This window comes from Natator depressus, chromosome 7 (assembly GCF_965152275.1).
Source record: "Natator depressus isolate rNatDep1 chromosome 7, rNatDep2.hap1, whole genome shotgun sequence".
In the NCBI taxonomy this organism is placed as follows: Eukaryota; Metazoa; Chordata; order Testudines; family Cheloniidae; genus Natator; species Natator depressus.
The window spans coordinates 6,054,345-6,082,153 of record NC_134240.1 but is presented as its reverse complement, the minus strand read 5'-3'; the positions used below and the strand labels follow the sequence as shown (position 1 = coordinate 6,082,153).

Below are 27,809 nucleotides of genomic sequence, written 5' to 3'. Positions count from 1 at the left end.
TTATCCTTAAAGCCATTCTTCACTGTAGACCTGCCTAGAACATTTCCCAGCCCCAGCTGGACTGGGTGACAGATTTAGAGACACAGCATGCATATCCTTGCAAGGGACAATTTGTTGGTCTTCACATTCATGATGTAAAGTCTGGTGACTTTTGCTCCAAGTTCACAGAGAGTAAAGCAGTTTAAAAGTGCTAGAGAGATCATAAGTAACTTGCCTTTCATTTGATTAGGAGCCTTTAAATCTGACAGTATCTTTCCCCTTCCTGAAAACAGGGGAAAAAAATTAAAGGGACCACCTCAATTTAAATTTGGAGCTCAATTTAAACTAGATTTTTATATAAGGGTATAGATTTTTAAGACCAATGGAAATATTTTGAATTTAAAAAAGAGTCACTGTAATATTTGGCACTGCTGGAAATTAAATGGACTATACACAAACCTGGGGCACATCACTGATTTCAATGATCCTAACTCCTGAGAAATGCACAAGAAAACAAACAGCATCAAAAGTGGTAAGTTAATTGAATTTTTAACATTCTTGTACTTTCAATAAACAAAAGTAAAGCACTGAGTTTGTTTACAAGGACTGGTCGTTGACACTTTCATTTTGCTGTTTTTATTTCTTTTAAAGGGAGAGGCGCTTATTCTCACTCCTTCGAATGCAGTTAATACAAGGTTTCTTTTTCAGGTGAACTATTAATCCATGGAGGGATGAACTGATACAAGCCTATCAGAGCTGCAAATATTTTTCAGAAATCTAAAGTAACTCGGTGTAGAAGAACAAATAAGATTCAAGGAATCATTAGATTCTCCTGATCAGCTTTAAGTTGAGAAGGGGGGGGGGGGGGGCAGTGCACAACAGGGAACAAAGTACCGTGGTAGAGTTTAGTTCACAGTGTGATTCTTGCTGCAGCGTTGAGTTTATTGCAAATCTCTCTCCCTCCTCCCAGGGCAAGGAGTCCTGGCCTAGGTACTGAATCGGACAGGGGTCTTTCCTCCTGGGACACCAGAATCAAAAGCTTCCTTGGAAGGGAAGAAAGTGACATGGGAAGAAAGCAGGGAGGAGCCCTCCTTTCACAGAGGCGGGCTCTGGGCATTTGCTTTGCCGGAGACCGCCCCCCTCCGGTCTCCTGAGCTGGTTCCCAAGAACTCCGAGGGCACCGGCTAGAAGGGGGGGAGAGAGGAAAAAGCAGCCCACCAAAAGTGCAGCAGGCTCTTCCCTGTTCCTTCCCGAGCCCCTCTCGCTGCACTATGCTGGTGTGTCCGATCCCCCGTGCGCGATTATTCCTCCTCCTCCTGCTGCTGCTGATCTTCTCTCCGCTGGCCGTTGTGGTCACAGCAGAGCCCAGGGTGAACAAATCGGATGCGAGCGGTTCCCACTTTTAATAAAGCGAAGTTGGGGGGGGGGGGAACGCTCGGAAGTTTTTCTTCCTCCGAGAAGGAGCCGGGGCGGGGGTGGGGGGTGGAATTAAAAGGGGGGGAGGGGGAAGGCTGCTCTCTGCTAAGGCACCACCATGCAGCTAGTGCTGTGGGCGCTGGGATTAGGAACACTCTTTCTGCAGGACCCCTTCAAAGGAGCCAGCACAGCAGCGAGGAAGCAGAAGCTGCATCCAAGACAAGGTAAGAAAGATGCTTTGGGCGCCCCGAGCTCATTCAGGGGAAGTTTCCAGTTCTTTGGGCTGTTTCTTAGATCTCATTTTAACATGGGGGGGGGGGGGGTTCTACAACCCTGCAGTATCGCTTTCATTGATTTTCTCTTTGCTTGTCATCAGTTACAAGAACTTTACAAAGTTGTGTGCCTTTCTCACGCTGCGAAAACACGGTGCACAGGACGGGGGGGAGGTGCCGAAGCAGCTGGACATGGTCTTGTTCTTTTTCTTGAAGCCTTTCTGAAGCTCCTAATAGCCTGAGGTTAGAAGCCCATTTGTACAACACCTACCTCCATGGGGGTCCTGGTCTAGGATTAAAGTCTCTAGGTGCTCCTGCCATGCAAATACTTCACCATCAGTGCCTGTTGCAGGCAACCTAGTGGTGCATTGATTGGTTTTGTAAGTATAGCTACCTATATCCCCCCACCCCCCGAAAGTCAGGCCTTGCTGCTTTCATCCATGATAAGTGTGTGTGAAAAAGCCATGCCCTGCCTGACCTGACAGAGAGCGAGTCTTTACAGGGCATGTGTCTGTGTTACTCTTTGCAGCTCAACTGTTGGAGAAACTACGCGAGTTCGAGATCGTCACTCCCACCCGTGTGAACGAATTCGGAGCCCCCTTTCCCACGCACGTACACTTCAAAAGAAAGAGACGAAGTATTAACTCTGACCCTTGGGCCACCGACGCCTTCTCCTCCTCGGCACACTACAGGCTTTCCGCCTTTGGGGAGCAGTTTCTACTCAACCTCACGGCCCATTCTGGATTTATTGCGCCACTTTTCACGGTCAGCCTCCTCGGAGAACCGGGGGTTAACCAGACCAAGTTTTACACCCAGGAGGCCAGCGACGTTAAGCACTGTTTTTATAGAGGACATGTGAATACCCAGCCCCAGCACACTGCAGTCATCAGCCTGTGTTCAGGGATGGTGAGTGACTTCCCCTCCACCTTCCTTCCTCGCTGCGTTTGGGGATTTTCCAGGTCCGAGCTTGGCCTCTTAAATCCTTATCTCCCAGGTGTTTGTGTTTACACGAAACACCTTGATGCGGAGTCCTCTGCGCCTTTAAAAACTTGCCATAGTTTGCCTCCTGTTGCCACACAGCTTCTCTGGCTTAAAGAGGAGTAAAACTCCGCTCCATAGGGAAAGTTTTTTTTTGGGGGGGGGTGTCCAGGAGCTCACTTATTGTAACGTGCCCCGCTCCCCGCTGCTTTCTAAGCCGGGGCGATCTTGCCAGGGGCTGGGTCTCCGGTTGCAAAGGAGCCATGGCAGTAACTGAAGGCCCCCGAGTGACAGCGGGATGCGAACCCGGAGCCTCTCCTGGGGCTTCGGGGAGGGGCTGCCCTGTTTTCTGTGAAGGTCACCGGGGGCAGGGACTTTTTCACACGCCGGTGGCCAGGAGCGGAAGCAAGGAGGTGGGGTCACCCCGGGGGCTGCTCACAACACGAGCCGGTGCCTCCTGACCGGACGCCAGCAGCATTTAAGGTGGAGCAAGCCACCCGGGGTCTGGGGGTGGGGGGAGGCTCCCGGCCTGGCCCCCCCGCAATCACACCTCGAGTGAAACCCCCGCAACGCTGCACGCAGACCAGGCCTCTCCAGCCCGGTCACCCGGCGGGCGAGCTGGCCTGACGCCGGCTGACTCGCAGGAGTCGCAAAGGTCTGGCCGTCCGCTCTGCCCGCGAGGAGTAGAGCTGGGGGGCTCGCAGCCAGGGAAGCCACGTCTGTCCCGACGTGGAGGGAAGGGCTGGGGGCGCTGGATCCCTGGTGCGGCACCCCCCAAACCCCCTCAAAGCTTGCAGCTGCTGGGGGGGGGGTCTCCAAACTTCCACTGCTTTCTACACCTGACTCCTTCAGTCCCCGGTCCTGGCAAAACCGCCACCCAGTGCGGGAGGGGGCTTCGGGGGCCAGTCCGCCAAGCTCTGCCCCCCCCCCCCAAATTCAGTGGGAAAGAGGAGAAACCCCAACCCTCCGGAGCAGGCAGCCGGGATCCGGAATACTCACCGGGGCGGCCGAGCTGCGCTGCCCGCGGCTGCCGGGGAGTCCCATTGCAGGGCCCCCCCAGCCTTCTGCACTTTCCCAGGGGCTGTGCGCTCCCGGCAGCGTCCCCTGGTTGTTGCCGTGCGGAGTTTGGTGGGCGGAGGCGAAGGAGCCGGGGCGGGAGCTGCAAGGAAGCCCAGCAGCAGCAGTTAGTGCCCTGCCTGCAGGACGGGGCCTGGGGGTGTTTGCAGCCCCCCCCCCCGGCAAGCCTGTGATTGAGATGGGGGGGGGAGATTTCAATTCCCCTAAACCCCACCAGCCAAGCGGGCCGCCTCACGCGCTCTCCCTCCCGTCCCGGGGACGACCTTAAGGAGGTGCAAGGCACTCGGCCAGCCCCAAGCCAGGTCTGCTGGGGATTTAAGGAGGCCGCAGGAGATGGCAAGCCGCCTTCTCCATCCTCCCGGCTCCAGCCTGGGGGAAGGCGCCAACACAAACAGCTGTGCAGGAAGCTTGCAAGGGAGGAGGGCTTGTCTGGCTGCTTTCCCCTGAGCTGGGGCTCATTCCCTGGGAGCTGGGCTAAGCCAGGGATGGAGGCGGCTCCCGGCGCATAGGGCAGGGGCCGTGCAGGCATTCTGGGTACAGTGCCCTCAGCTTGCCTGGGGGGGAGCTTAGCCATGAGTAGGGAGCCCTGTCCAAGGATGATCCTGATCCGTCCTTGCTGGGGGGCGGGGGGTGACCTGTGGGAGACCGGCCAGGGCGGGAGTTAGTCCAGAGCGCTTGGGCACTGTGCTGATACCTTCCATCTCCTGGGGAGCCTCCACCAACAGCCTTCCCGGTTAAAGGGGTTCCCCAGGGAGAATGGGGTGCAGCTGCTGCCTGCCCCCTTTTGGTCCCGGACTGGCTGCCGCTAGCATACCTGTCCCCGGAGAGGCAGGTGGATGCGCTTTGCGGAAGGCCAGGGTGCGTGTGTCTTGCGTGGCCAGCAGCTGATGCTCAGAACTGGGATTGTGCTCAGTTCGCTTGTAGTACCTGCCTCTCGGCAGGAGGTCAGACTAGCTGACCCTTGTGGTCCCGTCTAGCCTTATGGTTCTACGGTTCTACCTTTTTGTCCGATGGTGTACTTTTGCCTGGGAGTGGCATTCCCCATGGCCTGCTCCACAGTCATGTGGGCTAGAAGCTTTGATATCCTCTCATGGGCAGTATCTTCACCAGGTGAGTTCCTTCAAACTACTGGATGCCACGCTCAGCTTGTCTCTGCTCAGAGTTGTTCTTGGCATATTTTATGTATGAGAAACAGAGAGGGCAGAACATAATAGGGCCCACCTCTGCCCGAAGATGCACTCCAGCATCTCCTATTGAGATCAGGAGTAATTTTGCAAACATCTCTCAAGGAAGAACTGGATCTAATATGTGTCCTCTCTTCACACAGGGCTGAATTCTACTCCTGGTGGGTAGTAACTTACACCACGAATAATCTCCCAGGTTTTAATGGGAATAAAGTATACAGAGTAAAGTGCTACTCAGTGTAGCAGAATTGGGCCCATAGCTTTCAGCCACCGCAGGTGTAGGAGTTGCTTGCCAATCTGAACATGGTTAGAAAGTGTAAATGCCCTAGAAACTTCTGCATGTTACCATGTCCGTTTTATACAGTAATTATGTAGGCCTAGTCTCTAGCATATTCCCACTGGAAGCTGACCACCTGTCTCTCTCTCCACTCTCAGCTAGGCACATTCAGGTCTCACGATGGGGACTATTTTGTAGAGCCGCTGCTGTCGCCTGATGGACAAGAGTATGAAGAAGAGCACAATAAGCCACATGTGGTCTACAGACACACTGCACCTCAAAAAGACTCACCAAGGGAAAGGCACACTTGTGATACTTCAGGTATTCGTTTGACTACTCCCCATACAGTCACTTCCATGATTCTGCATTGCTGAATTATAAACCATTTACCGTGATATGGGAGAGGACATTGGCACTGTTTGGGCTAGAAGTAATTGTGGACGTGCAGCAAAGGGGCTATTGTGAATATCTAGGTGTGGTGCTCTTTGCTTTGGGGATCAATTGCTGCTATTGTTCAGGTGAGGTACATCTTGTCTTTGACTTCTAACTTCAGAAGGTCAACCTAAGGCCAAATTCTACCACTTCCATTGCCACCGTCGATCCCAATCATGCCTGCTGTGAGGTAAAGTAGTCATCTCTGAGCTCTTGTGCCTTAAACGGCTTCTGTGACTGTACCACCATACTTTTCTTCCCTCCTAACCATAAGCTCCAAAATACACAATTTTTCCTGCACTTCAGCTGAAACTCATTTGTGCTTTCAACTTGCGTCATCTTGCTAGCAAAAATTCCTTCCATCGTGGTCTTTCTAGGCCCCATCTCTCCTTACCTGAATTGGTCCAAAATGCAATGACTAGTCTCTTCTCCCAACCATTCCTCTTCCTTGGCAGAGGTTATTTAATGTTCTCACTAATTAATTTCTTCTTGGGTCTCCTGTTTTCTCCCCATGTTCGGGCGCCACTCCTTGGCATACTAAATCTACAGATGCCTCTTGTGTGGTATATTGCAACCTAAACACTGTGGGCATGAATCTGCCAACCATACTCAGGCTGAGTGGTATGGTTACTCTTCAAGTAGGTGGGGTTACTCACGGAGTAAAGGTATGATTTGATGTGAGTAAGAGCCGCAGAATCTGGCCGCTTGTATGCATTAGCGTGTACACAGTGAAAATCTGCTTTGGACTGTTTTGTGATGCGTTTGTATTGTATTAGCGCTCTAAAGAATTTACACTGTGTTTTACATTTGTGGCTCATTGAGGGAGGGAGGATGTAGGCAGTGGTTTTGCCATTCAAATGTAAGTCGATATAGTTAGAGCTGGTATGTGACACAGTGATTCAAGGAGATGTCCCAAGGCACTGATCAAAGACCAAGATAGATTTCATGGTAATGGAAGCATGGTGGTACACACACGTTGGGGGGGATAATGGTACATCTCACAAGGCTTTTATTGTTTGTTCTTCCAAGGGTTGCTGCTGGACTATGCCACTCTGGTTTCTCTCTTCCAGCTGTTTCTGCTCCCTTCTTTGAGATCAGATGCAGGAGACTCAGAACAGTTGGAAAGAAACATGGAATCTGGCACAATTCACCAGTAACCCTTGGAGGAACGGACCAGCAGATCACGGAACCCATTGAATGAAAGGTAGATGGAAAGGCCCTGAAAACAATTTAGGGTCTTTCCCTTTGTGCAGTGATCATAAATAGTTCAACCTTCTGACGCATCTAATAGTTCGTGCTACACTAGCTTTCTCAAGAAATCGACCTGCTGTATTATTCTGCTTAATTATCCAGGTCTTTTTCTGTCCTCTGCTAATCTGCTGTGCTTCCCCTTTTCCTTTGCTGCTTGTTCTTTATTGCTCCACACAGTCTGGAAAAAAGAGAAGCCCAATAAGTTAAAGCTCTGTCCAAATAATAAGGTTCAAAGGACCCAAAATCGGCAGCATGTTTCTGCCCGTCCCCCATTTCTGGTTCAACAATTTTTAACTGACTCTTGTGCTGGTGACAGGTGCTGTGTTGTTAACTCTGGACATTGAAATAGCAATGAAAGCACAGGGTGTAGGCACTTCCCTCCACTGGCTCCCCCATATTCTTCCACCGCCATCACCTCTAGAGGCAAGAGAGTAGCTCAGATGGCTTCAGGGAAAATGTGAAGCCCAGCAACATTTCTCAAGTTTATCTTTAGGAGTCAGTTTGGAGCCACCTTTGGGCAAACTGCCGCGTTCACATAAGCCGGGGGAAAAGGAAATGATCTCATTAGAATTTATGAGCTCAGTTGCATTGTACCTGAGATCTGTAGATGACATTAAATTTATACTGTGGCTGCAGCCAACATGTGAAAAGTCCATTTGTGCTGCAAGTTAATGGGGAAACCGGAAATCCGCCCAAAGCGGAAATTCAACGCCAGGAAAGACGTAGACCCCAAACCTACAATGAGCGTTGCGTGGGCAGACTCCTTTGCAGGACTGTGGCTTTGTTAAATCTCTCTCTTTTAGAGGCTCTTGTGCCCAGAAACAATTTCCGCACGACAGGCAAGCTGAGGGCACTGTACCCAGAATGTCTGCACGGCCCCTGCCGTATGCTCCCGGAGCCGCCTCCATCCCTGGCTTAGTCCAGCTCCAAGAGTGTTCTTAGCATAATGAAGTATTTGTAGACATCCGTCAGCGTCTGTGAAAAGTTTTTCCCCCTGAGGTATGATTGATGGATAAAGTAGGGGCTTTCATTTCCAGCGATCTCCATGAAGCATTTATCATTACTCTTATTAGTTTTCACTTGATCAGGTCGGCTAGGGAATGCAGGCATATTTGTCTTTTGGTTCTGCTACATTTTAATTAGCAGTTTCTTATACAGTAACTGCGTTTTATGCTTTTTAGATAAATGCAGTATAGGCTCTCGTGACCACGACACAGCTTTTCTGCCATACAGGTTACTGGACTAATGATGTGTGTTATAATAAACTATTGCCAAGGCTTTGCTGTTGTTCAGTGTAGCAAGCTGTTGTAGTTATGCTGAGGTCCTGGGTTATGATGCTGTTAATAGCAGCTTCTCCTTGTTCTTTCACTGTTGGCCTGTCCCATATCCTTCTCTTTGTGTCTTGCTTCCTGCCAGAGTAGTTTGGGAGTTAAGAGGAGGACTTTGTACACTCACTAACCCTTCCCTTCCTTCGGCCATCACAATAGAGTCCCAGAGTTTAAGGTGATCTAGTCTGACCTCCTGTATATCACAGGCCAGCAACACCTCCCAGCACATGCACGCTAAACCCCAAAGCCAGAATGAGACCGAAGTATCACAGCTTTCAGGAGACTAGACTTTTCTGTGCCAGAGAATAGGAGGCACCAGTGTCCAACGCACCCACAATATCAGGGAAACGGTTAAATTAGATCTACCCAGATAATCCCGGCGAGTGACCTGCACCAACACGCTGCAGGGGAAGGTGAAAAACCCCCAAAGTCACTGCCAAGTTGACCTGGGGGAAAATGCCTTCCTGACCCACATTTGTTGATCAATTAGACTCTTGAGCATCTGAGCAAGGACCAACCAGCCAAGCCCCTGAGAGAGAGAATGCTTGGTGCCAGCTCAGAGCCCATCCCACCCAATGTGTCATCTCCCTCTGTGGCCATTCCTGATGCTTCAGAGGAAGGAGCTAAAAACCCGTACACTAGGGGAAAACATCCCTTCCTGACCCCTGCAGGTGACTGGCTGAAACCCTGAAGCATGAGCTTTCAGAGCATAAGACATAAACTGCAAGTGAGCCCCAGGGCTGCCTCCTACCATCCTCCTAAGCAACGTTGTCTTACAGTCGCACTCATATATTTTTGTCCAGCTCTCTATTAAAACTAATAAAGTTGGTTGCCCCCAAAACTCCTATTGGGAGTCTGGTCCAGAACCTCGCTCCTCTGATGGTTAGAAACCTTCTTCTGATTTCCGCCCTGAATTTGTTCATGGCCCACTTATATCCATTTTTTCTTGTGCCAAGCTGTCCTTTAGCTTAAGTAGCCCTTCACCCTCCCTGGTATTTACCCTCTTCCCTCCCCCCACCCCCATGTATTTATAGAGAGCAATCCTATCCTCTCTGATATTTATTTTATTTTATTTTATTTTGCTAAACAAGCCAAGTTCTTCCACTTTCCTCTCCTAAGATTAGGCCCACCATTCCCCTGATCATTCTACAGGCTCTTCGCTATGCCTGTTCCAGTTTAAATTCATCTTTCTTGAACATGGGGTGACCTGCTGAGGTGATTCCTCCACTGATTTATACCCCCGACAGGCTCTGGCACAATAACTAACTAGCTAGACTTGCTTGAACAGCATTTAAAAAACGAAGACTGGCCAGGGTGGATTTGAAATACCACTAGGGGGCGCTGCTTAGACACGCTGCTCGTGGTAGCCCTGCTCACTCTCCCTGCTTCATGCCAGCAGAGCGTTCCCACAAAACTCTTCCCTAGGTCCCGATTAGCGAGGTGGAGATTGAGAGTTTAAAAAAAGGTCATTTTAATTCAGAAAGGAGACTGCCCACTGAAGGCGGAGAGCTGAGCTTCCTGAGTTCAGTGGAGGGAGGGTCTGCCGCTGCTGTCAAAAGGAATGAGAATCAGTATTATAGTCACTTGAGAGATCTCCCAATGGACTTGATGATGACTGTACGCTTACCAGTGTACACTCGCAGGTCCTAAGGCGAAGAAGTTCTGTAGACTCATAGATTTCGTGGTCAGGGGGGAGCACACTATGACTATCTAGTCCATGGCACAGGCCGGGAAACCTTACCCATAATTTCTGCATCAAGTCCACAACTTCTGATTGTACTAGAGCATATTGTTTAGAAAAACATCCAGTCTTGATTTAGTCCAGCTATGGGTATTACTTCACGGTCAGTATCTAAATAAACCACTTTGGTTCATCTCTCATTCCATTCCCAGAGGGAGTTGGATGAACGTGACTTCTAACATATTCATTTTTTTCCAAACACACCTGTATGCTTGTACACATCACACAAACTAATTAGTTGTACTTATATCTGTGGCTTTCCCCTTCCAGCCTACTGCCTCTATTGAAATGTTTGATTTCATAGAATATCAGGGTTGGAAGGGACCTCAGGAGGTCATCTAGTCCAACCCCCGACCAATCCCCAATTTTTTGCCCCAGATCCCTAAATGGCCCCCTCAAGGATTGAACTCACAACCCTGGGTTTAGCAGGCCAATGCTCAAACCACCCATATGATTTGTTGCCCTCAGAAAGTGAGGGATAGGAAGCCAACCCCTTCTGTGCTGTAGGGTTCCTTATTTCTCTCCGGTGTTTTCTTTTCATCTTTGTCTGTTTTTTGCTGCTTACCTTTCTTTCCTTCTCCCTCTTATATCTCTCCTGAGGTGTGTTTTTGGTCAGTTTTGGTTAATTTATTTCTGATCTTTTGCTAGTATTATCCGTTCATGCTTTACGGCTTGTCTGGAGCTTTCTGTTATAATTCTACCTGTCTGCTGTGTTTTGTTTTCTCCATATTGTTCTTGCTTATTATTTAGTCCCGATTTGTCCATTTCTTACAGCTTTTACTACAAACCCCTTGCAAAAGTTATATTTTGAACTAGCTGTTTCTGTTCTTTCCTCCTTCACATCCCAATTGTGTTCTGATATCCGTCCTCTTACCACCTGACCTTTCATTATGCTTTTTCTGTTTTCTTTCCAGCTTCACATTTAAAAAAACCCAAAGAAACTTTAGCGCAGACTCTCCCAGCTACACCTCGTTTTTCCTTCAGTTTGGCATAACAGACTCAGGCTGTGGCTGAAATAGATAAGAAGCTTTTTCTCATTTGTAGGAACAAGGATCAAATGTGAGCACTGGCTGCTGACCCCACTTTCATTGCTAGGGTAATAGGCCCCTCCCACTCATTTGCCTTGGGATTGGGAAATAGCTGCACTGGGTTTTGGATGGCAGTCACAAGTCACGTTGAGGGCTAGCCCTGTAATGACATTTGTTAAAGCAGAAGCATCCACCAGGGCAAAACTCTCCGATGAAACAGCAGCATTCACCTCATTGGTGCGACACTGATAAGAAGATGATCAGAGTCTCCCCATCTTGAAAGAGAGCCAGGAAAAGGCCGTCCTAGTATTCGTATTATGGTGGTAAGAAATGAGAGCAGTTCTCAGGATAGTGCAGGACAGAGGAGCCCTGGGCTGTGGGAGAACAGGCAGAACTTGCTACAGCAGAGCCCCTGCAGACCCGGACTGATAGGAGGAGGAGAGGAAATACTGTTCTGTTGCAACCTTTTCTGCTCAGTTTCCACAACCCTACAAGTCCCCAAGCTTTACTTGCACCAACGCTCCTTAGGAGCCGCTCTCGAGCGTAGAATGTTCTAGCACCTCCTGAAAGCAAACGCAAAAGTGTCACAAATGCGAAGTCCCAAATTGTGACCCGCGTATTTCGACTTAACCTTCTAAATTCCTGCTTGGCTGTTTAGCTACAGTGATTCAGCAAACAGAAATGTCACCACTCGACTTGGATAGCTAACTCCCAGAGCACCAAAAAACAAACAAAAACGTTCCGAAGACATACGCTAGCTCTAGCATCTGAGAACTTCTCATTTGAAAAAGGTGAAATGCAAAGTAGCTGTGAGTTATTTGCTTATCTCTTCAATAGAGAGGCAGCTTTTGCTGCAGTCATGCCGAGTGTCGTCATTATCTCATACGACACTGACGCTTCCCAGACTTCTGGCCCGATGAATGCCTGCAGTTCCCAAAGGTGAAGGCTGTTGAATGTACGGTTATCACACTGATATCGCATAGCTCTATTGGATTCAATCAGTTTACACCATAAGTGGTTCTATACCCTAGTCCATAGAAGTAACCTATTACTGTGTAGACCTAATATTATGTGGATTCTTTTTTTTCCTTGAAAAATGTGTCCTTTTTTGATGATGCCACGAGAGTCATGGTGCAAAATATGTCTCGCTGTGCAGCTGACACACATGACACTGAAATAATCAGTAACATGTCACCGATTCTCAGATACATTAATGAGTAATTTGTAATACATTACACTTTCAAAGTAGCTTTTAACGGTCTGTCCTGCTGAACATAACACTGGAGAGTCACGTAGCCTCCTGGGGCCATTTGTACTCTGGCCTCCACTACCAGATCGCTGTTACAATTAAGCCTGGGTTAATTTTGGACCTGATCCTAGATGATGCCGAGCACCTGTAATGTGCCGAGCACCCTCCATTCCCATCATCCATTCTGTTGTAATCTCTCTCCCTGAGATTACTGGTGGCGCTCCTTTGATATGGGCAGCAGTAGCTACAGTCAGGCCATTCCCATGGGCCTGTGACTGCCCCTCCTGAGTCTGCAGGAACCTGGATTTCTAAAGTTTATGGGCCTGCTGCAAAGCCCATATTTCCTCACAAGCACATAGGGAGGCAGGGGTCCCATAGGTGAGAGGCTCAGACTGAGGGATGACTAGGTGGGGGCCTTGTCATAGGAGAGGGTAAAGGATCTTCCATTTCCTTTGTGCAGGAGAGACTGTAAACCAGTGTTTGTGCGATGGGAAACTGGGGTCACAATATTTGATTGTAAGATTTTTGTGATGGGGTGTGTTCAACTTTAGGATGTGCCTCAGGCTGCGGCTAGCCACCCGATACACACACAAGGTGTGTGTGAAAGAGAAAATTAGTCTTGTATGCCAATGAAAGATCTTTAAATGAACACCTGATTCAGGGTAATGAGATTATATGTGACTTGTTAGAGTCCAAATCTCCCCTTTCCTGGGATCCCCTATCCCTGCTCCATATCTCAGGATTATGGCTCTTCCCACAGGATCTTTCCTCATCCCAACCTTAATCATCCCTCTCAACCCCACTCATCCCTGAGGAATCATTCCCATCTCTGCTTCTGTGTTTCTAGCTTGCAGTATTGTTGTGAGTCTCACAATATTGGCTGCGTGTTTTAAAGCCCCAGCTCCTGGAGTCCTGTGACTAGGTGGCAATCTCAGCTTTCCTTTCTTACAGAAGTAAGCTTCTGGCCCTTGTGGCTGTGAAGAAAAGCCTGACGTGAACCCAGAAGGCAAATAAAAACATACCTCCCAATGGTTCTAGTGGCTAAAGCAGGGCGCAGTGTCATCCAAATTTGGCCCAGCTGCCCCTCCACAGGCAGAAAAAGAGGGGCAGCTGAACCAAACCTGAATGGTGCCGTGACCCCATGCACCAGGCTGCAATACCACTGGGTTTGGGAGCCCTCGCAAATGGGGGTCTGGCGCAACCTCCCCCCTTTTCACAATGCCCCTGCCCAGGTGGCCTGAATGCCGGAAACGTTCCCAGCTTCAACTGTGACAAGGGCCACATGGGGGTAAAAGAGGGACAGTCCCGAGAAACTCGGGACTGTTGGGAGGTCTATAAAAAGACTCCAACCTTTATTATTTTTAAGCCAACCCCATGACTGTGTAGGGCCGGACTCATGAGTTTTGGCAGGAGTGCCCCTATAATCCCAGACGCTCTCCATTCGCCTGCTGCCTGCTGATTGCAACCTCCTGCTGCCCCGCACTCAGACAGACGCTGGGCCCCTGGGAGCCTAGATTGCTGGAGCCCCGCTATGCTGCAAGCAGCCCTCTGTGTCCCTGAGCAGGCACATGGCTGCTTCTCTGCTCAGCCCACCCACCGCTGCCTCCTTGTGGCTTGAGATTGGAACGACAGCTCAGCAGAGCAAGACCCGGACGGGCAGCCCGGCAGAACTTCAACCTGGCAGGAAAAGGTGCCTGTATCAGGGCAGAGGCATCAGGAAGAGGAGAAATTCGGGGAGGATGGGCCCTTCCTCACGCTCCCAGGGGAAATGCAAAGGAACCAGTTGGTTAATAGCAGGCCCAAGTGAGGGGGAACGAAGGGGGGTTTGTGGAATAGTAGAATGGCACCTGTGCAGCTTACTTTTACTGGGCAGGTGGAGACAATTTCTGGAGGGGAGGGAAGCAGCTGAGGGAACAGCCTGAGGCTGCATCAGAGTGCAGCTCAGCAATTGCGTCTCTGCTGGTGGGCCGGGTTGGGCTGGGAGGAGGCAGCTGGCCCCACTGGGCACTGCTCTGTCCCCCGGCTGGGCGGGCACCAGGCTGCTTTCAGGAGCCAGCTGGGCTGAGCTCCCTCCTTTGCCTGCCCACTGGCTCTGAGTGCTGAGCCGGCCCAGGCGAGGGGCCTGAGCTGGCTCCCCAGGAAAGATTGAGCCCAGTCCCCCTCCCCCTCCCATGAACGAGGTTCCAGTAGGAGAGAGGAGAAGTGGGGGAGGTGACTCAGACCTGGGGGTCTGGTGAGGAGAGGAGGGGGGCACAGCTTGGAGAGGAGGGGAGCTGATGGGGATATAAGCACAAGGGTCTTTGGAAGGGATGTGGGCTTTCGGGAGCTTTGGGGAGGGGCTTGAGAGAAGATACAAGACATTTGGAAAGGGGAATGATAGAGGGGAGGGATGTGGTATAGACCCTTTTTGTTGGGGAGAGGGATGTCAGCAAATTTGCCCTGTCTGGAGTGGAAGGGGTGGGGGGGACTTGTGGTAATTGTGAAGGTCTGTATGCCCCCCACACCTCCCGTTTAGCTGGCAGTTAGCCCACTGCCTGCAGCAATCCGCTTGAGTGCGTAAGAATTCATAGCACGGGAATCAAGCGTCGTAGACGGGAAGGTGTAACGTTTGCAGAAGCGGTATTAAATGTTGTTGTGCTTTGAGCTGTTAACATGCTTGATATGTTTCAAGAAGAAAACCCAGGATTCAGGACCAGCAAGGCAACTGTCCCCAGAGGCGGATGCTTCTGGGTTGGATGTTTCTGATGGTCAGAATATTGCACTGCTTGGTCTTGCCACCCAGCAAAATACCCAGGTGCAGAGACTGAAAAGATCCGAGTGGTGCAAAATTAGCCACGCCCATTAACAAGGAGATGAACTTGGGCCGTGAGGTCTTAGTCCTGTACCCAGACATCTCATTAAATGGCACAGTTCGATATTTCAGTCTGAAACGACTTTTTGTTTCAAAATCCTTGCGCGTGTTATAAAAAAGGTGAAATCGAAACAAAGGGTTTTTTTTCAGAATTTTTGCTTTTGTGGAGAATTTAGAAAGTTTCTGGTTTTGTTCCTAATTGGAATAAAGACAAATGCTGAAATCTCCAAATCCTTTGTGAAATGGGATTTCCGTCCTCCGCCCGGCTTTAACATGCCTGTGAATGGTGTGCTGTATTGTATGGTTTTGCTGTATGACACTTCTGTCTGCGCATATGCTATAAGTTAAATCTGTACATTTTTAGTGAATCCTTTTGCCGTTAAAGACTTTAGATCTAATTTAGCTCTATAAACTGCTAAGCAAGCTCAGATTGACTTGTATTTGAACTTTCTTTGGTTTGCCGTGCAAGTAGTAATCAGACAATTATCATTTTTGTCTCTTATGTATGAACGAACGTAGAATGTTATTTTTCATTGGATTCTTATTTGGGTTTGATTATTCATTTCCCGTTTCATTTTTGTTCTTCACTCCCACCCCCCAGTCTATAAATGCTGTTTTCTATATCCTACTGTAGCAATTTACAATTCTCTGGGTTCATAGTCATGGAAGTGGAGTTAACATCCTGTGGAGTTAACATTAATTCTGCCTTTAGGCTTGATTGTCAGAATATGCTACCAAGCAAGCCCCTCACCTCCCCCCTCATTTCACTCCTCCATCTCCGGCTGTCATCCTAGCAGCATAACAAACTTCCATCACCAAAACTAAATTCGGCTCTTGGTTACATTGGTGTAAATCTGGAATAAATCCATTGACTACAGTAACTCCAGATTTACACTGCGGTGTAACAGAGAATTTGCCTTGATGTTATTAAAAGGGAAAGATCTGAGTTTGTCTTCTGTGACAGTTCAGTGAATGCCCATCATTTGAATAAGGTAGGATTTTTTAGTTTGCTTAATCCAAATACAGAAAACACCGTATTTTCTAGACTGCGACTGTAAATACAGCTACTATCCTGTCACCATGCATGTGATTTCTCAGTGGGCTGCGGGAGATGCAAAAGGAAATCTTCAAAAATTACAGTAAAAAAAAGTGTGCATGTTTCTTGAAATCTGGGGTGGATGGATGAATGGATCAGGGGGTTAGTAATGGAATATAGCCTCTTCCATCTATAGGTGGCTGGTTTAGATGCCTCCTAAGATGGCAGTGGCCGATGCTTGTGTTTGTGAAATGAAAGTCCGGGTCTCCCTCTAATTCTGGTATCCACATCACAGAAACCACAATCAAAAATTCACCCCCTGTTAGCAGCCTCAGAAAGGCAAAGGATTCTGCTGGCATGGAATCTGAACTGTTCCTCTCACTCCGAGCAGTGGCTCCATGAGGTCAGGGTTGAGACACATTTGCAATATTGCAAAGCTTGTGCTACTGCTCCCCACCTGTGTACTGTACCTGTGTACTGGGCAGAGAGAGGAGTTTTGTTTTCCTTGTGTTCTCATTAGTACCTTTCATGAACTTCAGTGAAAAGACTCTCTGAAATAATTAGATGGTTTTAAAGGGAGGTAAATAAAAAGAGGATCTAAGGGCTGTTTAAAACACTGCTGTGGTGTTTTGAAGTTCACTGTAAGGGTCTATTCTCCTTTTGTTGCATAATTGTCACTGGTAGCAATTGGATTTAGAACTTACTCCTAGGTGTGTTTCCAGTGATTTCACTGGGACTTCATGTGAGTGTGGGTAGCATGATCAGCCCTGTATATTGAAACCAAACCACATATACAAAGCCATTCTGCAAGGGTGAATTGACTGTAGCTCTCCCTAACAACTTCAGTTCCAGGGAGTCAGGTCACAAGGTGTTTAACCGCCTTGAGGGAACTCAGTTAAATTTTGCTCAGCTTTATGAAAGTGTGCAATAATTAACTTCCTAACTTTAGCTTTAGCACCTGCTTCGCTGGGTCAGAGCAGTTATAGAGACTTTATAGACTAACTACCAAATAGCAAGTCTTAAGTACTAAAACACCTGGTTTATGTATTCAAATTGCATTTGATAATAAGTTAGTTTAAAAGTACTTTTTTTTTTAAACCTGGGAGGGAATTTTAATACTGTTAGCTAAGAAGCTGCTTCCCTTCCCCCTTCCCGCCCCAGCTTTCATGAACTTGAACTGGAATTGCTTTCATTGTCACATGCCTTATTTAATTGTGCAAAATGCTTTCTAGTCCTAAGGGCAAGTTAATGTGGAAGTGGAAAGGATTAGAGCCATTAGGGACAAGTGATCACTCTTTTAATTTTTGATTTTAGCATAACAATAGTTACTACTTCAAAAGCAATCCCAGGGTCTACTCCTGTCATCCTTACTAATGCAATCAGTCACAGTACTCCTATAGGGCCTGATTCTCCATTGCCTTTGGGACTGGTCCAAAGTCCATTAAGTTCAATGGAAAGAGTCCCATTGACTTAATTTCAATGGTCTTTGAATCATCCTTTGGCCAAACTGAGTGCAAAGTAAATCTAAAATGCTACCAGACCAGGATGGTAGCATTTTACTTCCAATTTGCACCGCTGTAAATAACTGCACAATGTACAAGGCCCATGTCGTTTGCTTGTGTGAATGAAATTTACAGGATTGGGTCTTTATATCCTTCTGTTGGCTTCATTTCTTCCTTCCTGTTGCAAGTGAAAATTAATTGTTAGAGTTTAGATCCATCAAGTGCTGTACTGGGTGGTTGCTAAACTAAAGCAATCATTAAAAACAGAAAAGGAGTACTTGTGGCACCTTAGGGACTAACAAATTTATTTGAGCATAAGCTTTCGTGAGGTACAGCTCACTTCATCAGATGCATTCAGTGGAAAATACAGTGGGGAGATTTATATCAGAAACAGACATGGTTTAAAGAGCCAATGTTAGGAAATTGTTAGACTAGTTCTTTGACCACGTTTAAATGAATATCAACTGTTGAAGCTGTACAAAGGATAGCTTCGTTCATTCTTGAATTATTAATCTAGTGGTGGCTTGGCTTTAAATGCCAGGCACTTGAAAATCCATCACATCATTGGCACTTGGATTTTATTGTGAATAAGCCAATGTCTTGTTCCTTAAACCCATCTAATTACTGTCATGTGTAGGTAAGCGCTTTCCAGTTATTGCAAGAAATTGAGAGATTGCCAAACAAATATTTTGCTTCCTGTTCTCTGTTGATATATCAACTGTGGTAGACAAATGCAAAACATCACACTCTTCCTATAGCTCAAAATGTAAGAGTTTTTCATTGCTCTCTATGTTATCAGAATAAGCTTGCCATTGTTAAGTTACATTTTACAGAGTTGGTTCCAGGGTATTAGAGAGACAAGATAGGTAAGGTAATATCCTTTATTGTACCCACACTGTTAATTTATGACAGGTTTCAGAGTAGCAGCCGTGTTAGTCTGTATTCGCAAAAAGAAAATGAGTACTTGTGGCACCTTAGAGACTAACCAATTTATTTGAGCATAAGCTTTCGTGAGCTACAGCTCACTTCATCGGAATGCATCCGATGAAGTGAGCTGCAGCTCACGAAAGCTTATGCTCAAATAAATTGGTTAGTTTCTAAGGTGCCACAAGTACTCATTTTCTTTTTGTTAATTTATGGTGTTCTGGTGTTCTGGGTGATGTCTGAGTTTTTCACTTCTGCTTAATTAGCCTGCAGTATGTAGATCTATTCAAGAGGTATGCAACATTTCTATCCTTTGGTGGCCATCTTAATGGTGACAAGTTAGATATCAACAGCTTTAGGCCCATATGGCATTCTCAGTCTGCATGCACAATTGCTGTTGGGAGTTTTATGCGTGGCTTGAGAGCAGTATATTGCAGTTAGTGTTTCATTTTTTTTTTTTTTTTTTTTTTTTTTACAAAGTGTCCCATTTCTGGCTGGGTTAAGATAACAGCTCATTGTTGTCAAAGTACATGAGTGGTTTTAAATCAGTTACTGTCTTGCCAGACTGTGCTTAGTTTGTTGGGCCAGGTCTATACTATAAACATATGTCAGTATAATTATGTTGCTCAGGGGTAGTTCACTGACCTTTGAGTAAGGGGTAGTTACACCGACCTTCTGATTAAGAAAAAGCAGAAAGCCGACAAGGAGTGGAAGATGGGAGGGATCAGCAAGGAAAGCTACCTTGTAAATTGGAGTAATAGTAATAGGATGAAATTTAATAGTGAAAAGTGCAAGGTCAGAACATGTAGGGATAAAGTGAGAAAGGCCAAAAGCCATGTAGAGTTGGACCTTGCAAAGGGAATTAAAACCAATAGTAAAAGGTTCTATAGCCATATAAATAAGAAGAAAAGGAAGAAAGAAGTGGGACTGCTAAACACTGAGGATGGAGTGGAGGTTAAGGATAATCTAGGCATGGCCCAATATCTAAACAAATACTTTGCCTCAGTCTTTAATGAGGAGCTTAGGGATAATGGTAGGATGACAAATGGGAATGAGGATATGGAGGTAGATATTACCACATCTGAGGTAGAAGCCAAACTCGAACAGCTTAATGGGACTAAACTGGGGGCCCAGATAATCTTCATCCAAGAATATTAAAGGAATTGGCACATGAAATTGCTAGCCCATTAGCAAGAATTTTTAATGAATCTGTAAACTCAGGGGTTGTACCGTATGACTGGAGAATTGCTAACATAGTTTCTATTTTTAAGAAAGGAAAGAAAAGTGAGCCGGGTAACTACAGGCCTGTTAGTTTGACATCTCTAGTATGTAAGGTCTTGGAAAAATTTTTGAAGGAGAAAGCAGTTAGGGACATTGAGGTCAATGGTAATTGGGACAAAATATAACATGGTTTTACAAAAGGTAGATCGTGATCTCGATTTGATTTCCAACCTGATCTCCTTCTTTGAGAAGGTAACAGATTTTTTTAGACAAAGGAAACGCAGTGTATCTAATTTACCTCTATTTCAGTAAGGCATTTGATACAGTTCCACATGAGGAATTATTAGCTCATAATAATTATGAGCTGCCAATGTGATATGGCCATGAAAAAAGCTAATGTGGTCTTGGGATGCATCAGGAGAGGTATTTCCAGCAGAAATAAGGAGGTGTTAGTACCGTTATACAAGGCACTGGTGAGACCTCATCTGGAATATTGTGTGCAGTTCTGGTCTCCCATGTTTAAGAAGGATGAATTCAAACTGGAACAGGTACAGAGAAGGGCTACTAGGATGATCCGAGGAATGGAAAACCAGTCTTATGAAAGGAGACTCATAGAGCTTGGCTTGTTTAGCCTAACCAAAAGAAGGCTGAGGGGAGATATGGTTGCTCTCTATAAATATATCAGAGGGATAAATACCGGAGAGGGAGAGGAATTATTTGAGCTCTGTACCAATGTGGACACAAGAACAAATGGATATAAACTGGCCATCAGGAAGTTTAGACTTGAAATTAGACAAAGGTTTCTAACCATCAGAGGAGTGAAGTTCTGGAGCAGCCTTCCAAGGGGAGCAGTGGGGCAAAAGACATATCTGGCTTCAGGACTAAGTTTGATAAATTTATGGAGGGGATGGTATGATGGGATAGCCTAATTTTGGCAATTAATTGATCTTTGACTATAAGCGGTAAATATGCCCAATGGCCTGTGATGTGATATTAGATGGGTGGGATCTGAGTTACTACAGAGAATTCTTTCCTTGGTGTCTGGCTGGTGAGTCTTGCCCACATGCTCAGGGTTTAGCAGATCGCCATATTTGGGATCGGGAAGGAATTTTCCTCCAGGGCAGATTGGCAGAGGCCCTGGAGGTTTTTCATCTTTCTCTGTAGCATGGGGCACGGGTCCCTTGCTGGAGGATTCTCTGCTCCTTGAAGTCTTTAAACCACGATTTGAGGACTTCAATAGTTCAGACATAGGTCAGGGGTTTGTTACAGGAGCGGGTGAGTGTGATTCTGTGGCCTGCATTGTGCAGGAGGTCAGACTAGACGATCATAATGGTCCCTTCTGACCTTAAAGTCTAGGATTCTATGAACCCCCCCAATGCAGACAGCGCTATGTCGATGGAAGGACTTCTCCAATCAACATAGCTAACGCCTCTTGGGTAGGTGGATTAGCGATGCTGACGGGAGAAACTCCCTTGTTGGCATAGTAACATCTTCACTAAGCTCCAGAGCTGTGCAGCTGAAGCACTGTGTGTGAAGACAAGTCCTCAGTAACGAGATTGGAATACCCAGTGTGTAAATATGACTGACTGGTGCTTTTCTGGTGCGCCTATAGAGAGAGACATGGAAGGATCAGCCATAAATGTCAGTAAACAACAATTTCACCAAACACACACACATCAGTGACAAAATGTTCCCATTGATGATAGAAATTTACAGATCGGTAAAGCAATAAAAATGCTGCTTGAGAAGGTATGAGAGATTGATTTTAAGGCTATTTACTGTGTATATTTGACAATTTGTGTTTGAACAGATATAAAGCTCGAACTTTTTGAATCTCAACCTCCTCTATCATTAAATAATTGTCTGACCCCCTTACCCGATAAGCTCCTGCAACTGTGAACACTTAAAATACATAAAAATAAAACAAATCCTTACAACACATAATTTTGCACAATTGTGAACATTTAAATTGATACAAATAAAAAAGCTTTAAAATCAGTATTGATATTTTCCATCCAAATTCTAAAAATGAACTCTTCCAACCCTCCCCTGCCCTCTATATAGTCTCACGAATACAACTGCCCTACTCACTTACTTCTAAGCTTGCATCTTCTAATAACAAGAATAAGGCAGCAAGTACCAAACTTCCCTATCCCCTGAACTGTAACTCATTGTTATATTAAAAAAAATTACTTAACACAAGAACATAAAAATGGCCCTACCAGGTCAGACCAAGGGTCCATCTAGTCCGGTATCCTGTCTTCCGCCAGTGCCAGGTGCCCCAGAGGGAATGAACAGAACATGAAATCATCAAGTGATCCATCCCCTGTCGCTTCTTCTCCTTCTTGGATCTAAGGACTTTGCAGAACCTTAACACAGAAATGCTGCAGACCAATAAGGTCCAGCTAACCTGTAAAATCACAGGAAACCATATTGTGAACCAACCCACACATGCGGTCTGGGTTACACCTGTCAGTGCTGTCTTCTCCCTGCAGGGCTGGGCAAACTTTTTGGCCCGAGGGCCACATCTGGGAATAGAAATTGTACGGCGGGCCATGAATGCTCACAAAATTGGGGTTGGGGTGTGAGAGGCGGTGCAGGCTCTGGTCGGGGGTGTGGGCTCTGGGGTAGGGCCAGAAAGGAGGAGTTCAGGTTGCAGGAGGGGGCTGCGGTGTGGGGTAGGGTGCAGGGTGGGGGGGGTGAGGGCTCCGGCTGGGGATGAGAAGTTTGGGGTGTAGGAGGGTGCTTCGGGCTGGGACCGAGGGGGTCGGAGGGCAGGAGGGGGATCATGGTTGGGGCAGGGGGTTGGGGCACGGGGTGAGGCTCAAGGGTGCAGCTCTGGGAGGTGTTTACCTCAAGCAGCTCCAAGAAGCAGCGGCATGTCCCTTCTCCGGCTCCTGCGCGGCCAGGCAGCTCTGCACGCTGCTCAGTCCACAGGCACCGCCCCTGCAGCTCCCATTGGCCATGGTTTCTGGCCAATGGGAGGTGGGGGGTGCTTGGGGCGGGGACCATGTGCAGAGGGGAGCGCCCTGGCTGCCTGTACATGTAGGAGTCGGAGGGGGGCCAAGCCACTGCTTCCGGGAGCCATGTGAAGCGACCCCTGACTCAGCTCCCCAGCTGGAGCACTGGAGCAGGGCAAGCCCCAGACCCTGCTCCGCAGAGGGAACTCGAGGGCCTGCTTAAAACGGCTGGCGGGCCAGATCTGGCCCATGGGCTGTAGTTTGCCCACCCCTGATCCAACTGCTGCTCAACTTGGCTGCCAGTTTTGTAACCCTGGCAAGAAAATTCACTGCTGATTAGTCAAGAGCTTCCAACTCCTAACTAAGGGGTATGTGTGTACCTGCAGGAATGTCTGTCCTTAATGCAAGCTTCCAAACTGGCTTCAGAACAGCTGGAGAGCATGGTTAACAGTTTCCTGCACTCCCTCTAGGATGCTCAAATAGCAATTATTCGTTTGCAGTCAGTCAAGCCTGTATACTGCCCCCTAGGCTGGGAATGTTTCCATATCGACTCTCAGCAAGTAGAAACAGCTGCTGCAATTACAGCTGTAAGGTTTTTGGCTGAAACCTAGAAAAGAAAAGGGGATTACATATAGGTACAGTTGGCCATTCTTAGCAGATGAGGGTGGCATGTGACCAGGATTCATCACCGCATTTGGTGTGCTAGTTGGATCATTCGCTTCCCTGGCCCGGGCCAAGTACTGACGGGCAGTGCGACATGAACGCTGATCCATCTCCCCCGCTTCTGCACTGATTTACACTGGTGTAAATTAGGGGTGTGCCAATGCTGCCTGTGAAGTTATTTTAGCATGAGAGCAGAATCATGCCCAGTTTAACAGCACTGCTTAGTGCAGGATAAGTAGAGTAACCCAGTTATATATGATTGCCATGGGTTTTTTCAGGCTTCTTACTCAAATAGCTGTTATGTGCGGATTGTTAGCTGTCGTAAGGTAGTCCACACCAAACATAAGGAAACACGGTTGGAGTTCATATGAGTTATGTGGTGTTTGCTGTACGGTAGCATTTAATTTTAGAATGTCGTATTTTGACATGGAGGAGGCAAATTAACAGTTCTCAGTTGAACAGTCATTGGGCCATACACTCAGCTGGCTGCTGCTATTTATTAACATTTTAAAATCAGTGCTTTGGAAATTATTACTAAAACATCTGAAAAGGAAACTGCACATGTCAAATAGCCAAGAAGTTCCCTATCGTTGAAATCTTGTTTGCACTCTGAGCGTTCCTTTGTTCCCTAATATTCTGCTTCCTGTACCCTTCTCAGTGGGTCAGATAAGGAAATTGGATATTTTTCACCAGCATGATGAAATTAAAGGAAAGCTACAAAGACTAAGAGGTCTGTAGGCCGTTAGATGAACAGTGCTGATTTGGCTTTATGTTACTTAGCAGGTCTGAGCTGTTTCTCTTGGATGAATCACATTCAATTAGCTACTTCCTCTGATGAGCTGATTAAAACTTAAGTGGCATCAAATACCAGTGATTTTGCTCTTACGCTTAAATAAAGCTATAATTACGTACTAATCAGATGGTGAATCTTAATTGTACATGTTCCATATGTGTGTTTTGCCCATGCACCCGCCTCACTCTGTCATCTTCGTATCAGCTTTTAACATACTTTCCAGGTCCTTTTTATGTTTTGCCTAATTGAATATCAAAAGCCGTATATGTGAAACTTCCTGTGTTCTATTCTTTAGTCAGTGGCAGCTGTGTTATTAGATGACCTTTACCATTTTGGTGGCACAGAATAATAAGAGGGGAAAAAAATATTTGAAGCACAGCCATGCTATTGTTACAGGCAGAAATGAATCATATGTAATTGCTTCACTCGTTGGGGCCCAAATCTGGCAGTCCTTATTCCATCCTTCAATTGTGCCTGAGTAAGAGAGGCAGGATTTAGCCCTTAATCGCTTATGTGGGTTAATAGCCACATTGGACACACTTGGAATCTATACGCAGACAGAACAGTTAAAATTCCTGGATACAAATAGAACAAAATTTGCTGATTTTTTGAATTCTTCCTACATACAGGATTGCTCTGGTCCTGGTCCAGCAACGCATTTAAACACATCTGACTTTTAGCGGCATTGACTTCAATAGGACTACTCATGTCTTTAAAGTTAAGAACATGGTTAAGTGCTTTGCTAACCTGTGGCTTTCCATGCAGTCCTTGTTTTGCATAGCTACTTAGAACAAATCTGAATGAGTGTAGGAGACAGGCTACTCGCTGTTGTGTGAACTGAAGTGTGTTCCTAACATGAAAAACATGTGGTTTTGAATGTATTCAATCAGGAATCCATCTTTTTTTAAACCACAGGGCATGAAAATAGTCACAAAAAGAGCAAGAGGAAAAACCGGAGAAGACAATGGCAAGAAAGTAGTCTGTTATCGGACGTGGCAGTATTAAAACATAGCATAGCAGGAAATCAATTTTCTACATATAACAACAAGACTGAGAACACAAGTGATGACAAGACACACCGAAGAACGAAGCGATTCCTCTCCTACCCTCGATTTGTGGAAGTCATGGTGGTGGCAGACAGTAGAATGGTTGCCTACCATGGAGTTAATCTGCAACACTATATCTTAACATTAATGTCAATAGTAAGTATCAAAATAGAGGAAGACTTTCCCCCTTGGATTTTACTCGCCCCATCCCAAGATGGTGCGATACTCCTAGCTTGTGTACATCAAGTACTGTACTAAAGTCAGGATTAGGTAAAGATGGAATGTGGCTCAGATGGACAAAACTTCAGTCTTATCTCGAAAATGTCGGAACCCACAAGAGACTCTTCCAGTCCCGTTGGAGGGGTTCTTCCATCCCTGGCTCCACCATATAAATTAACTATTCCTGGGGCTCACTCCTTCAGTTCCCCAAGTCTCCAGCAGTGGGGTTACCTCAGGCTGGTGCTACTGTCCTTGGGATCTAGTCTCCTTCCCACTCAGGCCCGTGTGACATACAAGCTGAATGGGACTGTTGCCGCATGCAGCTTCCCAGCATACACAGTGAGGAGTGTGGATCCCCTCCCCCTTTCTACATGCTGGGATTTAGAGGTTGAGTTGTTACCCAATTTCCTTTGCTGCTTAAAGCTCATGAAGAGTGGTAGTATCAGTTGACTTTCCATTAGGGTGGTAGGAGTCCCAGTGGCAAGTCTTGCCTTGTGTGCAGCAGTAGGGTGGTTTTGCTGGCATCTTCCTCAGCTTTCTCACCCCATTCAAGGGCAAGCGTAATGCTGACAGGCCCCGGTCATCGGTGGGCGGGATCGAACCTGGGACCTGGAGTTTAGTGCATGAGCCTCTATCACATGAGCTAAAAGCCAACTGGCTGTTAGCTAAGGCTGCAGAGTAAACTCATTAATCTCTCTCTCTGAGTGGTCTCGGAGCCACTAGATGGGGCAGAACGCCACACCCAGAAGGTGTGTGGGTTACACAGGCTCAGTGGTTCCAAATGCCACTGGATCTTTGTGCTGAGCTCACTGATCAGCTATGAGCTTTCTGTTCCTGCCAAGCGCCAGTCTCTACCCTCAGCACTGAAGCAGAGAGCCGTGTGAGCTGATGCTATGGGTAGCAGATTCTAGATTACAGACCTCCACGTTCCCTAAATCAGATGCACGCTCTGAACTCAGAGTCCAGATCCTGGGGCTCAAAAGACACTACCACTATCTGTCAGTAGAGGAGACTGATAGTAAGAGCATGTTTAGGGTCAGTGTTTACTTAGTGCTCTTGTTTCTCAGAACAAAGGCTTTTTTTCAGCATAGCAACAGGTTTCCTCTTGCTGCTTAATGTTCAGTGACTCTCTTCTTTGGTGCATGGGACATTGAACAGCATGGAAATGCATTTGATATTCTCTTGGGTAATTTATGCTGTGCTTTCCAGAGATGAGCTTTCAAAAAAATAAATCATCAATTTAAGTTCCCCCAAAGACTTACAGACAGCGATATAGAAAATAGAATGTTGTTAGAAAGGTCCCTTGAGAAGGGTGATATGAGTCTCTAGATGACTATGCCAAAAGCTGCAGTTATTTTGGATACAGACTCCCATTTATTTGAAAGCGCTAATAAATATCCGATGGGAAACATTCCTGGACCAGCCCTCAGCAGCCACTAGATCCATTTGGATTTTTCCATCTCTGATTTCTGTGGGTCAAATTCTATTCTCATTACCTCCCATCAAACACCCCCACCCCCCAATGTTATCCATGGAAAAGTAGAGTATAATATAGATAAAAACACACTTAAGTGTAAGGCTTAGCAAAAAATGTACAAAGGTTATCTGGTGAAAATCTCTGCACACCCTCCCGGTCTCCCCCCAAAATGTACAAACTTCATAAAGTATTATTTACAGGAAGAGAATGGCCAAGATCATCAAGTGTGACTAGTGATTTTGGGTGTCCAATTTGAGACTTATTTAGAAGGGCTGGATTTTCAGAGGGCAGGCACTTAACGTTTAAGTCATCTTGAGTTGGGCATCCCAGAAATTGAAGCATTTGAAATCACTAGTTGCTTTTGAAAATCTTAGCTAGCGATAGTTGCAGATGTGTATCTGAGGACAGAATGTGGCCCTGTAATTGGGTGATGATATATGTGTGCAGAACTGAAGATTGGGTCCAGAAGAAAGTTTTGGGATTCTGGCACACAAGGTTTTCCTTTTCATTTTAAAACAATGCTCAAGGTGTTGCCAAATCTCTCAAGGTTTTGCGCTGAGATGATGATCATGATCAGATCATTAGCTAAAATTCTACAACAAAACCTAGTGAGAGAGTGAAGAGCTGCCACACTCCCCTTGGTCAGAGAACAGAAGACAAATTTGTGTTGTTTTAATTCTTTGTTTGAAGCCAGCATTAACTCTGAACATTTTCTCTTTGATGCAGGTAGCCTCTATCTATAAAGACCCAAGTATTGGAAATTTAATTAATATTGTTATTGTGAAATTAGTCGTGATACATAATGAACAGGTAATGAAAGTATTTTTTCCTCTTTGCATTTGCCACAGGGAGTGAGCACTGAGATAAATAACTAAAATACACATTTTTGTATATATATTTTTTAT

At 46.5% G+C, this 27,809-nt stretch overlaps 1 protein-coding gene across 1 annotated transcript in view; it reads left to right on the top strand.

The window, feature by feature from the left end:
- The first annotated feature begins 426 nt into the window (after positions 1–426).
- The window catches only part of ADAMTS9 (ADAM metallopeptidase with thrombospondin type 1 motif 9), a 136,813-nt gene continuing 109,430 nt past the window's right edge, over positions 427–27,809 (top strand). The window contains exons 1-6 of the mRNA XM_074957398.1: positions 427–511; positions 1,562–1,619; positions 2,197–2,573; positions 5,342–5,504; positions 25,078–25,364; positions 27,631–27,714. Of these exons, the coding sequence (XP_074813499.1) occupies positions 461–511; positions 1,562–1,619; positions 2,197–2,573; positions 5,342–5,504; positions 25,078–25,364; positions 27,631–27,714 (1,020 nt within the window). The 5' untranslated portion in view covers positions 427–460. The remainder of the gene's footprint in view (positions 512–1,561; positions 1,620–2,196; positions 2,574–5,341; positions 5,505–25,077; positions 25,365–27,630; positions 27,715–27,809) is intronic.